Genomic DNA, 17,952 nt, shown 5'->3' with positions numbered 1-17,952 from the left:
ACGCGCCTCTCCCACTGCGGAGAATCTTGTTAACTTTAAGAAAGTAAAGTCTCAAGGCAGGAGAACCCGCCGACAGGCCAGAAGAGAGAGTTGGCAAAAGTTTTTATTGAGTATTAACTCGTTTAGAGATGAGGTCAAAGCCCGGAACAGGGTGAATAGGATTAGAGGGCGACAAACATATTCACTCCCTCTAGTAAATACACAGGGCGATACACTGCAAGATCAGGCAGACTCATTTGGGGAGCACTTTGAGAGCGTATCAAGTTCAAATCATTATTTGCAATCCTTCCTGAAATATAAACAAATAGAAGAACGTAAGCCATTAACAAGAAAATGTCAAGAGAATGAGCCTTACAACCGTCCCTTCAGTATTGCCGAACTGAGAGCTGCCCTGAGTGCATGCAACAGCTCTGCACCAGGATCTGATAGAATCATGTATGAAATGCTCAAAAACTTACACAATGATACACAAGTTACACTACTCACACTTTTCAACACCATCTGGGATGCAGGGTAGCTTCCAACCGCATGGAAGGAAGCCATTGTGGTCCCTGTTTTGAAACAAGGCAAAGACCCTTCCTCAGGGGCAAGTTACCGCCCGATAGCCCTCACAAGTTGCATTTGCAAGGTGTTTGAAAAAATGATAAATCGGCGACTCATTCATTTCCTTGAACAGAGCAAAATGCTTGATCCTTATCAGTGCGGCTTCCAAGAAGGGCGCTCCACAACCGATCATCTCGTACGTGTTGAAGGAAATATCCGGGACGCATTTATACATAAACAGTTCTTCCTATCGATATTTCTCGATATGGAGAAGGCATATGATACAACGTGCCGTTACGGAATCTTAAGAGACCTGTCAGAAATGGGCATCCATGGGAATATGCTAAACCTAATACAAAGCTATCTGTCCAGCCATACCTTCCGGGTAAAAGTCGGCAATGTACTCTCACGTCCTTTTACGCAAGAAACGGGTGTACCCCAAAGAGGCGTGCTCAGCTGCACACTCTTCATCGTGAAGATGAACACGCTTCGCGCTTCATTACCACCGGCAAATTTTTATTCTGTCTACGTGGACGACATACAAATAGCTTTCAAATCTTGTAACTTCGCAGTCTGCGAGAGACAGGTACAGCATGGCCTGAACAAAGTCTCAATGTGGGCAGACAAGAACGGATTTAAGATCAATCCTAACAAAAGCTCTTGCGTTCTTTTTACCAGAAAGAGAGGAATGACCCCAGATCCTTGCATAGAACTGCGTGGACAACAGATACCTGTAAACAAAGAACACAAACTTTTAGGTGTCATACTTGACTACAGACTCACTTTCGTCCCCTACATTAAACATATTAAAGAAAAATGTCTTAAAACAATGAACATAATGAAACTTCTATCCCAGACTACGTGGGGTAGTGACAGGAAGTGCCTAATGAATCTCTATAAGAGCCTCATCCGGTCACGATTAGATTATGGTGCCGTGGTATATAACTCTGCCGCCCCAAGCGCGCTAAAGATGCTAGACCCTGTTCACCATCTAGGTATCCGCTTAGCCACGGGCGCTTTCAGAACAAGCCCAATTGAAAGCTTATATGCCGAATTGAATGAATGGTCTCTTCACCTACAGAATCATACATTAGCTTTACATATTTCCTTAAAGTACGCTCCAATCCTGAACATCCATGTTTTCATACCGTTACCGATATGACGTGCGCTACACTCTTCAGCAATCGCCCCTCCATAAGACAGCCTTTCTCGCTGCGTGTGAAGGAGCTTGGCGATGAAATGCATGTCCCACTCCTCGAGCATCGCTTAATGCACGTAACCAAGCTCTTACCTCCTTGGGAGTGGCAGGTGATACAATGTGACACATCCTTTATAAAAGTTACAAAGCACGCTCCTGAGGCCGAAATCAAAATGCATTTCCTAGAACTGCAGTACAAACACTCCTGCGCAGAGTTCTACACAGACGCTTCGAAGTCAAATGCCGGGGTATCCTATGCAGCCGTCGGCCCATCCTTCGCGGAATCCGATGTACTGCATCCGGAAACAAGCATCTTTACGGCCGAGGCCTACGCATTACTCTCTGCTGTGAAGCATATAAGAAGATCAAAACTTCCAAAAGCAGTGATCTATACAGACTCTGTAAGCGTCGTGAAGGCCCTAATGTCACTCTACAAACATAAAAATCCCGTATTCAATGAACTGTATTCAGTATTGTGTAAAGCGTACTCATCTAACCAGAACATCATAATATGCTGGGTCCCTGGCCATAGGGGAATCGAAGGTAACGTTCTCGCGGACGAGATGGCCACATCAATCACATCGCAAGCTGTTAACCCTACCACTGATGTACCTGTCACAGATCTGAGGCCTTTCTTACGAAATAAACTGCGACATCACTGGCAGTGCACGTGGGACGCGCAAACAAATAACAAACTGCACGTTATAAAGCCCCAGTTAGGTTTTTGGCCCTCCCCAACAAAATCTCGCCGAACAGATGTCCTATTCTGTCGCCTCAGAATAGGACACACATTTGGCACCCACAGTTATCTGCTTACTAAAAGTGAACCTCCAACCTGTGGTAGATGCGGTGAGAGGCTTACCGTCCTCCACATGCTCTTGGAGTGTCGGGAAGCCGAAACAGAGAGAAACATTTTCTGCTTGCTTACCATTATAACATCCCTCTACACCCGGCTATGTTTCTCGGTAAGGAACCGCTTTTTGACACCAAGCCAGTCCTCAACTTTTTAAATGATGTTGTGCTACATGTAATAAGACCATTAAACCCGTAGAGCATCCTCTTTCCAGAGGATGCCGCTGTGATAGTTGTTTTATATAGGACATGCCTCCAGGCCCTTGTGTCGCAAGGGCTGTAACAAGGCCATGGTGCTCTAGTTAATTTTAGAAACTCATGCAATTTTTAATATCGTATGATTATTTTGAAATGCACCTCAATGCTCATAGTACGCGTCATTTGTCATCGCCATAATTTTATTACACGTACATTTTACGCGCTTTACAGCGACTATATTTTAGGCCCCTTTACAGCCACGTCACATCAACTCCATACAACCCATCACTCCACTGCGAAATCATTAACACTTGCATGGCGCTCTTTGGCCATACCTGGCCCTTGCGCCAATAAAAACCACACATTCATTCATTCATGCAATGGATGCCAGCAACGCGAGTAAGTTTAGTAGCAACCCTATCGATACGAGTATTCCACATTAAATGTTCAGTCGTCTGGTTTTTTATTTTTTTCATTTACTTGTTAAACGTGAGTAATCGATAACGAAAGATGTATTATGGATAAACAAAGATCTGTTATGATGATTTTATTGTAAGGGTAGAAGATTTGTTAATGATTGCACCAGGCCAGCGAACTCAGTTCATAAATGGTAGCACAGCCATTACACGTCTCAAGTACCGACAAAGACAACACAGTGCAGCTGACAAGTTGCTCATTACTAAGGCTGTGTTCAAATGCTCGCCGTAGACAGCAAGGTAGACGAGGAAGCAGACAGCAACTATCTTAAGTCTTGTTCCAGTTCTCTCAAAGACATCAGAGTAGACAGATTTGCAAAGACAGCATCGAAGTCAAAAACGATGCAGGCTAGTTTCCTGTCCAAAGAAGATGGCGGCTGAGCAGGGTCGTTGGAAACTCGATGGGAAGATTGTCTGCGCACAAGAAAACGTAGACATGCTTTCCTATGCCCTTAACATAAATCGCATCGAGTTTTTCATGGGTTTGCAGGCAGAAATACTTAAAAGAAAGAAATAATGTGTGCTTTTCTCAACTTTTCTTTTTGTCACCACGAGGTGGCGTCGCATTGCAGAAGCATCTTCCAGACAGCGCTAAACGTGTTCCATTACTTAGTCTCGAAGCTGTCTCGGCTGTCTCGGCTGTCTCCTTAGCTGTCTACGTAGACTGTCTTAATACGCTTAATAAAGTTTTGATTATAGACAAGTGACTATGTTTTAAGTCGAGCCATGTTCAAGACAAGCCTCACACACCCATATCTCCCCTAGCAAAAATTCTAATACAAAAACTAATAGCCTATGAGGTTATTGACACTAATACAGTCTATTATGTCTATTAGTGTATTATTAGTGTATAGGTCTATCGGCATATTAGTCTAATAGGCCTATTAATGTATTAGTCTAAGAAAAGGTTGCAATGCACAAGATACAGAACGGAAATAATTGCTAGAAGTGTTTATTAGCACATCATGTATTTTTACAGATTTTTCTTTCGAGTTCTTCGTCAGGTCAGCAATCTTGATTGCCAGAGGTATTACTCCACCACTTCGACCAGAGAATGTCCTTTTGAGGAAGTGGTTAGGAAAACCTGGGCAGAGAACACACACATAAAGAAACATTTAAAAGCAGGGGCACTAGTTCTACCACTACGTGTTTTCTGGCAATATTTGCTTCTAAATTGGAATAATATGGCTGCACAATTTCCAAACTAACATTAGGACAAAGTTTGATATGCTTAGCTCAACATGTTTATCATAATGAAAAATGATGTCACCTGACACAACAGAACAATTAGATGGCACATAAAATGACCATAAGATGTTCTGTGTGTTACATTGAAACTGTAGGCAGATAAGGAACAACTCTAGACAAAAATCTTGCACAGCGTTGTCGGAAACAGGCATGTCATTGCTGCAATGCGCACAACAATCGGCCCAATCACGTTGTACTGAAGTACATGCACAGTTGGGATAAAAAAAATCAACTTTATACTGTACTGTAGACACATAAATAAGTAGAACAATTACCTCCAAATGGTAGAATCGGCACCGGGGATAACGTATCACATCGATGCACGCTGGTAGATCCACAAAGCTGCGAAGCACAGGGGTAAAAACAGTTGCCTTCCATTGTTTTGAAGTCACACAACATCCCAGATGAAATTATCCAAATATATTACTGCACGAATAAGATTGTGCAGGCGCCAACACCTCAGGTTCCTTAAAAACACATCGTTGATTCACTAAAAATTATGCATGCCTCGCCTTGACATGGCTACAGTTCCTGCAACATGGCAGCCGCTAATGTACACGTGCTGTGCGCAACTGCAGCTGACACCGTTGCACTTTTACGATCTTCTTCCCGCTTGCCGTGTTTCCTTCTCTGTGATACTGCTCTTTGATGTTCTTGAAGTGATCAATTTAGGTTACAAGATTAACATTACTTTATGCACACTTCAGCAGAAGATACGGGACTAACGAAACTTAGTGGCAAACAAATATGGTTGCTGCAACTGCATCATCGTTATTAAACTCACCGGGCACCGTGACTCTACCTTGCAGATTACGGCTAGTTGTTTGTTGTGCTTTTTGTTTTTTTTTTGTGGCGAAGTGTTTGTTGTTCTATAAACACTAGCTGTTTCCTCAAGGACTCATCGCGATGAGGCTGAACAGAGGCCTAGTTATGAGACGTCACCAGGGAAGCAAAATTGGCAAGACCATCTAGGCATGCGTCGCTTTCATGTATGTCGCTGAGACATAGGAGCCAGTTTCACTAGCTTGATGAAACTGATACAACTGTGTGAATGCAGTGTGCTGCATGTTTTGTACAGCAGACTTTTTAATGATTCAGCAAATAATTAGAGACACCTCTCTATGCAAACGGTCCCCAATAGCCTAATTTTTTGTAATATTTCACCCTCACATTAAACAAGCAACAAACAAGGGCAACGGAATTCAACAATGAATGTTCCATAACAGACCAGCAACAATCTGTATAAAGTCAATAGGATGTATTAGTCTAATAAGGAAACTAGTAGACATGCAACACTGTTTGTGTAAGAGTAGTACGTCTATTACATAGGGCCTGTTGGTCTTGTAGGTCAGTCAGTACAACTAAGAGAAATTTCTATTGGTCTAATACAAACTTCTATTAGAATTTTTGCTAGGGTCAGCATCCCTATGTGGTGGCACAGGTTTATCGTGAAACTTGCATGGACAGTGGCCATCTTAAGCCTCGTTTCAATTCTGACAAAGCCAGCAAAGACATTATCAAAGCGAAAAGCAATGCTGGCTACATTGCTGTCCAAACAAGATGGCGGCTGACCACCCTTCCTAGAAGGTCAGTGGAAAGTTCACCTGCATGCAAGAAAGCATATTCGGAGATTTTTTTAGAACTTAAAATAAGCCACATTCTGTTTTCCTTAAGTTCGCATCTATTAAGTGTGTGTGCAAAATAGTCGTATTTGCTTTTCCTAGCTTTTTTTGAGTGTGTGTGTGTGTGTGTGTGTAAACGTGAAGTGCTGTCAAGTTGTAGAGGCGCATTCCAAATGTGCTCTAAAACTTGGGCTGTCCTCTTAACCATCAAAGCAGACTGACTTCAATGCTGGCTAGAATTATGGCACAGTCCAGGTAATATCTTTAAATATTCCCTGATGGCTGCACCTGCATGTACTACTGATGTGTGCGATGCTGTGTGCAGATCTTCTGGAATGCGGGCTGCCAGATGGTGGCCCTCAACTTCCAGACACCTGACCTTCCCATGCAGCTCAACCAGGGCAAGTTTGAGTACAACGGCGGCTGCGGGTCAGTGTTCATTCTAACATGCCTGTGCACTGTGTCTTGGTGTGACAATGCCCAATGACTGTGAATTTTGGTGCATGATTGATGTGTTATACAAATGTTCCTTTCTCTTAAATTGTATTCTTAGACCAGTTATGGCTGATGCACATCTATTTGATGCACTCTCTTCAACATAATAATTTTTTTATTTTATGTCCTAATTGTCAGTAGTGTAAAGGCCAGTCACGAGATGGCGCCATGTGTCCGTTGGAGCGCCGTCACCGTTTCACCTTTTTCAAAGCTACTCTTGTTTTCTCCCCCTCATTTATTTTTTTTGCCCTGTGCTATTAAACAATATGGCAGCTTGACAGTTGTGTGTCGTTTCGTTGGTTTCGTGCCAAATCCACTCAATCCGCGACCCTAAAAGATCTGGTCACCCTGCATACTCAACAAAACCAAGAGATTATGGGACCAGGACGACGCACAGACCACTTTTTGGAAGAAAAATTAGGATTGCCTTGGTTGAGTGATAAAAAAGTGCAACCACGTTGAAGCAGAAAACGTCAAGCTACACCACCTTCACTATGTCGTGCCAATTGTCTTCAGAAGATTAGACAGGCGTGAGCATCAAGAAACTGTTGGGAAGTGACTGACTGACAAGCGATGTGTGCTCGTGAAGAAAAGTGAGAAGTGCATATTTTTTTCGTAAGAAAGAGGGATCGTCACGTGACACCGCGTTGCTGCAGGCTCCATGTTGGATGTGTATGGAAGACGCTTGGACACGTTCGGCGCGAGTACGGCAAAACTGTCAGGAAGAAGTGACTGACAAGATCTTTTCAGTGGATGTTAGTGGCGAAATTTTTCGGGAAGGAGTGACCGACAAATCGTTTTAGCGTACGCTAATTGGGAAACAGCTCTGAAAAAGAAGTGCGCTGTCCCTCTTGCGTTCGAGGATCAGTGAACATGTCGGCATTAGACGAGTTTATACTGCCGAAGTCGTCATCAGATAACTATCACACATGGCTGATAAGGGCAAGAGCAGCTCTTGTACAGAAGGGACGCGGGGAAGCAGTCAACCTTGGATTCTCGAATAGAGAAATGAACGAGCGAGAAAAGCAGACTGACAACAAGGCCCTGACCTCTCTGTTCCTTATCGTCCAGGACAACTACCTGGATGACTTTGGGACTTGCAGAACTCCAAAAGAAGCCTGGAATATGCTGCAGGAAATGCACTCAAAGTTTGGACTTTTGCATATACTCCAGCTGATGCGCAACTTCAACATAAAAATGAAGAGAGACGAGTCAATGCAAGATTACCTAGGAAGATTGATGGTGCTGCATAGGAAGTTGTCAAATGTAGGCTATGCATTTACAGACAGAGGTTGCATTAGTGATGCTAATTGGGCTTCCTAACACATACGAACCGCTCATTCTGAATTTGGAGCAAGACGAACAAACCCTCACGACCAAAGCAGTGAAGGCAAGTCTGCTGATCAAAGAAAACAGAAAGCTGCGTCGTGACGAAGATCGGTTGAGCGACGAAGAGAGTCAGACAAGGGCCCTGATCACTAACGCTCGATTAAGAACTGAAAGCAAGCAACCCAATGAGGAGGTGCATCATCAACTCGCTGTCAAGAAGGATGAGAAGTTTTGTCAATGCACCTCAGGTATGCAAAAGAAGGTGTGATGCTTTGCTTGTAGCAAAATTGGTCATATAGCCAGAGATTATGACCAGTTTCAAGACGAAGGGGATGACCAGAAGAAGAGAAACTCATCACAGATAAAGATTGCAACACAGATGGCTTTATGCGCCAAAAATGTGATAACAGCGCCTCCTCGTGTGGCATCTTGATAGCGGTGCTACAGATCGCGTGACATCACACAAGGCGAAGGTCACTGACTTCAATCCATGCGAGTCAGGAGTAGAAACTGCAAACAAAGAATCCATGAGTGTCATGGGGAACGGAAGAGTTCAGATTAAACTATCTGAAAAGTGCAGTGGGTCATTCATCATGCTAGAAGATGACCTTTATGTGCCTGACTTGAACGGCAACCTATTATCAGTCGGAAGAATTGAAGAACGAGGTTTGCACATGACGTTCGCCAGGGGCAAAGCTGAAGTTACAAAGGACACCGATGAGCTGATCCTTACTGCAACTCGAGAAGGAAGACTGTACTCTGTCAAAGAAGAAATAATGTCGACGAAGGTGACAAAGACAAAAGACACAGCTTTGTGGCACAGACAACTAGGCCACCTTCACCAGGATGCTGTTCGATGCCTCTGTGGAGCTAGTGAAGACCCTGTGAAGGACAAATGTAACACATGTTGTCTGGGAAAGCTAAGGCGAAGCAGTTTCCCAAAGGGTGAGGCAACATGGGCTAAGATACCACTGGAGCAGGTGCATTCAGATGTGGTTGGAAATATCACACCAACGACCAAAGGAGGCTCCAGTTACTTTGTAACATTCACAGACGACTACTCAAAATATACTGTGGTGTACCCCATGAAGGCCAAAAGCAAAGTGCTTCAGAAGTTTGACAAGTATAGACGCATGGCGGAAAATCTGCACAACACGAAGCTGAAAACCTTGCGTAGTGACAATGGAGGAGAGTACACAAGCAAAGAGTTCAACGAGTACCTGTACCTGGCCAAGCATGGCATAAGTTGCCAGCTGACCATTTCTGGCACGCCTGAGCAGAATGGAGTCACAGAGAGAATGGACCAAACATTGCTTGACATGATGAGGTGCCTTCACATCACTGCAAAACACATCAGAAACAATTGCCTGTCGAAGGCGGTTGGAGGGGAGTCACCAGAAGCTCTGTGGACAGAGGGAGAAGTGGAACTAGACCACCTAAGAGTGCTTGAGTGCAGAGCATGGAGTGTGTGAAACAGACGGTGCAAGCGGAGCAAGTTGGACCCGAAAGCAGAAGAGTGCATACTGGTCGGCTACCCAGAAGAAGTGAAGGGGTACAAGCTGCGGAACCAGAAGGAAGATCACTTCTTTGTAAGTCGGGACGTTACCTTTGAAGAAGAGTCCTTCCCATGCAAGCTTACCCAAGTTGCAAGTAGAAAGACTGAAGCACATATAGCGACACTTATTGCACAATCACGTTACGAGTTGAAGACAGCTTGAGCGAGCCATATGATGTTGGTAGTTCAGATTGCAATGATACTGATTACAACTATGCTGAAGAAGTTGGCTAATCAGCTGATGAAGACAAGGCAACTACACAGGACAAAGGAGCTATGCAGCGACTGTCCAGCGTGACAGATTGTGGTACACAGGCACCAAGACAGTCGGAAAGACTAGCAAACAAGAAACCACGTCAAAGTGAATGTCACGGCTGCTGCATAGCCAGGCAAAACAACCAAAGAGATTCAGAAACTCTACACGAAGCCTTATCCGCACCAGACAAGGAGGAATGGAAAGCAGCTATACGGAGTGAACTGATCAGCCTCGAAGCTTCCAATACATGGGAGCTAGTGCCACGACCGAAAGACAGACAAGTCGTAAAATGCAAGTCGGTGTTCCGCAAGAAGTACGACGAAAATGGTGACCTACAGCAATACAAGGCACGGTTGGTTGCATGCAGATACTCACAAGTGAAAGGTACTGATTACAAGGAAACCTTCTCCCCGGTAGTGAATCTGAAGTCCGTCAGGACACTGCTGGCCATAGCAGTGGAGAGGAATTAGAAGATCCACCAGATGGACATCACGGCAGCATACTTAAATGGTATTCTGAAGGAGACCATCTACATGCAACAACCGCAGCCTTTGAATGACTGTAAGAAGGATGAAATCTGCCTTCTGAAGAAGAGCCTTCACTGGCTACGACATTCTGGAAGGGAGTGTAACCTTGCCTTGGACAAAATGCTCAAGTGAGAAGGGATGACAAGATCAAAGGCGGAACCCTGTGTTTATGTCAGCAAGAAGAACCTCATCGTAGGAGTCTACGTTGATGACTTGCTCATCATCGCAGAAGATGAGAAATAGATTGCAGACTTCAAGAGCCGCTTAGGTCAATGATTTCATGCAAGACTTGGGTGAAGCTATCCACATTCTTTCCATATGACTAAAGAAATAAGATGGAGAACTAACTTTGGACCAGACGGCCTATGCTAACAACATACTGGAGACATTTGGCATGTCAGATTCAAAGGCTGCATCACCTCCTTTGTATCGTGGAAGCAAGTACCAGAGAGGAAACAACAATAACCCATCAAGTGAGAACTTGCCCCGCAAGTACAGACAAGCAATTGGTGCGTTGCTTTACCTCGTCGGAGGCACAAGGCCGGACTTGGCTTTTGCGACTACTTACATGGGCCAGTTCAATGAACATCCCACAGAAGAACATTGGAATGGTATAAGGCACATTCTTCGCTATGTAAAACAGGCAAAGAATAATGCGCTAGTCTGCCAGAGAACTAGGAAGTGCATACAAGCCTTTTGCGACGCAGACTGGGCTAGTGACAAGGCTGACAGGAAGTCATTCAGCGGGTATGTGTTTACACTAGCTGGGGCTGCAATTTCCTGTAGTGAGAAGCAGAAAAGCACTGCATTGTCAACAGTCGAAGCGGAATATGTAGCAATGTGCCATGCTACAAAGGAAGTAATGTGACTCCAAAATTTCATGAAGGAACTTAATGTGCACGAATTCATGCACGAACCACAGATATTAATGGCTGACAACCAGGGTGCTATTGCGCTTGCGAAAAGCCAAGTTACTTCAGATAGAAGCAAACACATTGACCTCAAGTATTATTTCCTGAGAGAAAAGATCAAAGAGGGATAGCTACAACTCCAGTATGTCGAATCGTTGAGCAACTGTGCCGACCTCTTCACTAAGGCCTTAAATGGAAGAATGACTCTCAAGCACTGTGAATGTTTGGGCATCAAAAGTGTGGGCGCTATGACAGTCCATTAAGGGGGAGTGTCAGTAGTGTAATGGCCAGTCACGAGGTGGCGCCATGTGCCCATTGGTGTGCCGTTGCTGATTCACCTTTTTCAAAGCCACTCTTGTTTTCTCCCTCTCGTTTTTTTTTTTTTTTCCCTGTGCTATTAAACAAAATGGCAGCTTGACAGCTGTGTGTCGTTTCGTTGGCTTCGTGCCAAATCCACTCAATCCGCGATCCCAAAAGATCTGGTCACCCTGCGTACAAACAAAACAACAAAAACAACTCAACAAAACCAACACTAATCCCACTTGTAGCCAAGTTTTGCTGAATTTTGTCTTTATCTGTGTAGTTGTGCATTGCATATTTTTGCTTGTATTCACTTTCTAGTTACAAAGTACAGGATAAGTTTTTGTACTTTGTCCACCTGCTAGGCTGTCATCTTGAGAGCCGCAGTATTGTAAACAAATATAAGTAAATGAATACTATGGAGGATGTGGCCATGAGCATGTATGCCGAGTGGCTGTTGTGTTACAGCCAAAACACACATGGCAGACTATCAACTAGGATATATTGCATATGATTACACATTGCTAAGAAGGCAGTGTAAACCAGAATGTTCATTTCAGTAGGCACACATATAACAAACTCATGTACAATAAAGTGGTCGTTATAATAAAGACATTTGTATTTGTCATTTCCACTTATATATTTGCTGTGCAGCTTTGGTCCAGTTTTAACAAGTCACATAATATAAACTGAGCAGATGAAGTGAAATATAAAATGTTGCCAGAGTCTAGAGATAAATTTGTCGAATAATGAGCTTTCAAGCTTTTGGAAAATATTCAGCAAAAGAGAGACTGCATCGTCGTAGCAGGCAGTCCTCGCAGTGCACCTGCACCACTGCCTGGCTGCTCCAGTCTGTTATCTCTCAATAGGGCATTCTTTGAGTGCTTCCCAAGAGACAGCCGCTTTCATCAGCCCTGGCGCCGACTGTTGATGGGTGAGCAAAGGAGCTCCCTTCAAGTTGACGACAACCACTGGATTCTGTAGACGCAGTAACCACCATGAAGGCCAGGCTTCCCAAGTCGCTGCTAGCTGACCATCATGCAGAGCCCACTAATTGATGTAAGGGGCCAACATTACGATCGGATAGCAGGGGCAGTGAGCTTCGAGCCTCCCTTGCTTTCCAGCAATGAATCAGCTTCGTGAAACTCATAAAACGTCCCACCAGCATCACCCAGACGGCGATGAGGTCCGACATAGACTGTGACGGGTCAACAAAGAAGCTCCCTTCAAGCTGACCATCATGCAGAGCCCACTAATCGATGCAAGGGGCCAACGTCTTCCGTGGGAACTGCATTGACATCAGGTTCCCAGGTTTCCACTTTGTTGTGCCATATGCAGAGGCGATTGTGCAACAATGGATGTGGAGTCCGGCAGAACGGCATGATGTCATGGGAGGGATATTGCGAACGATTCAACGATTACGATTGGCAGAGATAAAGTAATCAGATTTCCTAGTCTAGTCACCTAGGCAAGACAACCACTTTAAAAGTGGACACCCTTGATACAGTAAGTGTGTGCCAACGAGCCCCAACGTGCTCTCCCTAAAAGATGTCTGGTCTGACCTGTAGCTTGTGCTATGAGAACGATGTACTGCACTCCATGCTTCGGCCAGTACGAGTATCTCTTGTTCTGTAAATAACTTTGCCTTTACAATGTAAATAAACCGCCTGTTCCATTTCTCTAACCTCGCACTCGTCACAAAAGAAGCAACCCTCCTCAAGAAAGCTCGGACGACGACGTTGGCCTTAGCCTTCGTGTGATGCCCTGGTTGCACAGGCCAGCTACCCGTTACCAAGACACGCCAGGGGCATAGGCTAGAGAGCAACCCTCACTTAACGCCAGACTCTGAGGCCACGACCCCTGAGTGCTACGTCTTCCATGGGAATGACTTCGTCTTGAGGTTCCCAAATTGTTACGTGGTTGCCTCATATGCAGGGCAATCCCCAACATTGGGGGCGGAGTCTGGCAGAACGGTGTAACATCATGGGTGGGATATTGCAAACAATTCGACGATGATGATTGGCCGAGATGCAGTCATCAAATTCCCTAGTCTAGTCACCTAGGGACACCTTTGGTGCAGTGGCGTGTCCAGTGAGTACTCCTACATAGCGTGCACTTCCACAGCTGCAGCTAGCGTAAATAATGTAAAATAAACCCTTTTCTTTCACTACCAGTCCCAGACATACTCATCCCTGTGCCTGGAGAATTCCTGGCCTAAACGCTATGCCGAGTCGCAACAAGCATAACTCATGATCTCTACAAGGCATTTGCCGTAAGTTCTGTTGAGTCAGTATGCTTTCGAATGCCTCGACTACCAAGAGCATTGAGCACCTCTGCGGCGGAGTCAGAGAACGATCTTGCCATTGGTTCCCAAAGATTTATTCTTACTCAGCCACAACAGGTTTCGAGCCTGTTGTTCTGTGTTATTCTTTGTTTCCTTTCCTTTTTTTTGTTTTCTTGAATTTATATATTGCAGTCACACAGTGGCAGTCAGTCCTAACCTATGTGCTGTCTGCTGTTTCATATCCTGTTTTATTGCGCCGTTTTTCTTGCATAAATTTTGCTGGACTTTGTCTCAAACTCGTGTGTCATGCTAGCAACACCTGCTAAGCTTCATTGCAACCAGCTTGCTTCATTTGCTTGGTTACAGGTTGTAGTGTGGAAACTACCTGCATAATTCTTCTGAAATGAAAAGTGTTGCTCGCATCCACTATATATTGTCGCCTTCAGGTAAAATAACTTTCAGGTTTATTTTCAGCCATGATGGGAGCCACTTGATGTTACTTTTGTTTTGACTGCTGAAAACAATAGAGAGTTTTAGAATAGGGGCCCCAATATTTTGGGGCCCCAAAGAGCTTTGCGGGCGTTGGCGTTGGGGCACGCAGGAGTGAAGAGGTTTAGAATAGGGCTTTGCGTTTACGGATAGCGTCTTGTGCTGACAGCACCACTACGGCGTCTAAGAAAAGCTATTAGAAATAATTAAGTAAAATATACCATTTTATGATAGGAATAGCAATTTTGACTTGCGTGTATTTGCGTTTAATTACAATTTAGAGGTTATTCTTCAAGCAGCAAACAATTAGTTGCGCTTAGTTTTCAGCAACATACCCAACTTTACGTGCCTTCACCAGCCAAGCTTAGCCGTGTTAGGCCTATGAGCCGTAAAATCCACACTCGAATTTGGAATGAGTGGCGTCTAATGAATCAATCTTCATAACACACGCTAGCTGACAGAAAGCGATAAACGCAGTCACTTCTCCTAGCTTGCGAACTTCACGCGTTACTGCGAATCAAACCCAGTTTGGTGCTAGGTTAGAGCCGTTGCTTCGATGGGTGCCGCCATGTTTGTTGACGCAAAGCTTTTGGGACCGCTATTTGGGCTCCCGCTAAATCGGTGAAATAGCGTTCCCAACGCAAAACCCAAACGCAGTTCACGTCTCGCGCATGTGCAGAGGCGTCCACGCTATTTCTTTGGGGCCCCTATTCTAAAACTCTCTATTGTCTTGTCTCTTAGTACAATGTAGAAATATTTTTCTCTCCAGCTTTATCAAGTGGCTTGACTTAATGAGAGTGATGTCCTGCTTGCATTTACAACATCCCTGACTAGATCCCAAATTATGTTGCATTTCTTGCATAGCAGAAGCATTTTCATGTACATGGCCTGTATTGTTTCTGGAGGCAGGTACATAACATGTTTTTGGTCCAGCTGCATGAACCACGCAGTGATGGCGAGACATCAACGCAGGTACCTTCTGAAGCCTGACTTTATGCGACGGGCAGACAAGTCCTTCGACCCATTTGCGGAGTCACCCGTGGACGGTGTGATTGCGGCCCAGTGTTCGGTGCGGGTGCTGTCGGGCCAGTTCCTGTCGGACAAGAAGGTGGGCACATATGTCGAGGTAGACATGTATGGACTTCCCACGGACACCATCCGCAAGGAGTTTCGCACCCGCATGGTTCCTGCCAACGGACTCAACCCTGTCTACAACGAGGAACCCTTCGTCTTCCGAAAGGCATGTACAGAGCCTCGCAACATGCAACCTCAGGGTGAAGCGTGCAAAACGAGTGGTTTGAGATGTTCTTAAGAATGCCTCACCTTGGCTAAAATAGTACAGCAAGCAGAAAATAAATCCATTACCATAGTTTCATTTCCAACCTGCTTTATTTTGTGCCCTCAATTCAGAAACCACTTGAAGTTTACAGGGAAAGCATGTAAAGCTATGTTGGTTTTCCAAGATCAACCCATGTGCCTGAATGCGTTGCACCACATTTCCTTTATCAGGGATTTTAGATAGACTGTGAGATGTGAGACATTCAAGAGTTTGCTGGACAATGCCACATGGATCTAGACTTAGAAATACATGCAGAACCGCTTCGACACTATCCTCACAAGAACAGTGCAGAACATGCCAAGGCTCTGATTGGTCACCACAAACACTGTTCAGTACAGGACTGAGGGTTTTTATTGCTGAATTATCGTGCCATTGAGGTGTGAAGCAAGAGAACAGACCACCGTTAGACACTACAGCAATTTGCCTATTCGATTGCTGTAGTCTAAAACAGTACGAATTGATCTTGACGTAACATGCAAAAATGTTTTTGTTTCTTAGACCGCTAGATACTCATTGTGCTTTCTGTGCATATTGGGCCACAGGTTACTTGCTGTTGTATATTTCGAAATTTTGTTCCTTTATTGTTGTCATGTGGAATTCACACGCACAGGAAATCGAGTAACATTGAGGCTAAGAGATATAATTTTTCACGACCTATGCCAGCTAAAGTAAAGTACAACTTGGTGGCAGCAGTATGACATTTGTAGTTTGAATGGCGAAGCTTACAACTGGCCCCTGTTTATAGGTGTCAATCATGCATTCTGCAGCGTGTAATGGTAGTAATGCACACAGAAAAAGCATAACAAACATGTAGCAAAGTGCCTCATATCGGGCATTTCGATAACGCGAAATTTGTTGTTAAGGCTTGTCTTAAAATTGTGCAGAAAGCATTGTGTGATTTATAAATGTTTTAGTTAGCCATCTACTAGAGAGAAAACTGGGATATAGCTTAAAGAAGAAAAGTTGTATTCCCAAAAATGTTCTAGAAGGAAGCTGCAGTTGAGAGCTCCAGATGAATTTTTACCGCCAAAGCTCCATGTTAGACCCTGTAATCATGACACAAGGGTCCTTCGTAGCATTTACGTTTGATTATGATTGTTGTGGGAAGAAATAAATTTACAATTCCTTGCTTGGCAGCAGAATAACCTATTTAACAGTTAAATAGTGTCAGGTACGTTCTTTATTTCGGGAAATCCTTGGCACATGCACACACACTGTCTGCGTTCCGTCCCCCCGCATCACACGCGCCTTGCTCCGCCGACTACTTCACTCACTCAGTTAGTTGTTGCACGCTCCCTGCATGCCGACCACGCACACGCGCCTTCCATGTTCTCCCTGATCGCCACACACCGTTGCATACCGTCGCATGGCTGCGACTCTACACCACCTGGCGTCGGCCCAGTACCATCACAGATACCCCCCCTCCCCCTTTATCCTGTGAAGAGGGCTTCCAAAGCACATGATAAGGGTTCAGCTGATCTGCATTAGCGTGGCCTGTCTGTTTCCCTGTAGCAGGGTCTCCGAGTCTGTAGATATTGCGTCCAATGTGTGCAGTCACTCTAAATGGTCCTGTGTGTCGTGGGGCAAACTTTGCTGGGAATCCAATGGCTGCCTTACTTAGTGGGTGCATGTCCCAGAAAACCAAGTCTCCAACCTGGAAGGTAGCTAGAGTCTGTTCATTATCTTGCGATGCCAAAACATCAAGTTTGTGCATTGCACGTTATCATTGCTTGCAGCCTAAAGATATCCATAAGAGTCATTTCAAAATACATCAAAACATTGTCCGTGATGGTAGATGTGCATTTGCGGCTGCTGTGCATGCAGGTAGTTCTTCCCGATCTGGCTGTGATCCGGATAGCTGTCTATGATGAGAATGGTAAAATGCTGGGTCAGCGCATCCTTCCCATGGATGGCCTGCAAGCAGGTGAGCTACTTCCTGCACTTCATTCGGGACCGATTGTCGTACAAACTTTCACAGTTGCAAGTCGGTGCTTGTTGAGAAACTACCTGGGTCCTTTGTGCACACTGCAGTTTTTAACATGATTAACTGCTCGTTTGCCCAGCATTCTCATTTCTTCGATTCGGATTTAGATGGCACCCAAGCAGTTCTAACCCAGCACGCTGAATTAAAACGAAACCGCAACTGCTGAGGACAAAAGCATAGTCGCTATCAGCGCGAAAACGGATGGCGACTATGCAATCCTGAAGGCACGCAGCCAATGTGGTGTCATGCACAATGATAAACACAAGAACAAAGGCTGAAAAGGGGCAACAGAAGAATGCATGAAACTCTCTGACGTTCCCATACAGTTTCTATGGTTTATGCTGGT

At 44.7% G+C, this 17,952-nt stretch overlaps 1 protein-coding gene across 1 annotated transcript in view; it reads left to right on the top strand.

The window, feature by feature from the left end:
- Nucleotides 1-17,952, top strand: part of norpA (no receptor potential A) — a 317,605-nt gene that overhangs the window by 246,379 nt on the left and 53,274 nt on the right. Inside the window, exons 21-23 of the mRNA XM_070522685.1 lie at nt 6,463-6,566; nt 15,256-15,523; nt 17,447-17,546. Of these exons, the coding sequence (XP_070378786.1) occupies nt 6,463-6,566; nt 15,256-15,523; nt 17,447-17,546 (472 nt within the window). The remainder of the gene's footprint in view (nt 1-6,462; nt 6,567-15,255; nt 15,524-17,446; nt 17,547-17,952) is intronic.

This window comes from Dermacentor albipictus, chromosome 7, assembly GCF_038994185.2.
Source record: "Dermacentor albipictus isolate Rhodes 1998 colony chromosome 7, USDA_Dalb.pri_finalv2, whole genome shotgun sequence".
NCBI lineage: Eukaryota > Metazoa > Arthropoda > Arachnida > Ixodida > Ixodidae > Dermacentor > Dermacentor albipictus.
This window is presented reverse-complemented; position numbering and strand designations above follow the sequence as displayed.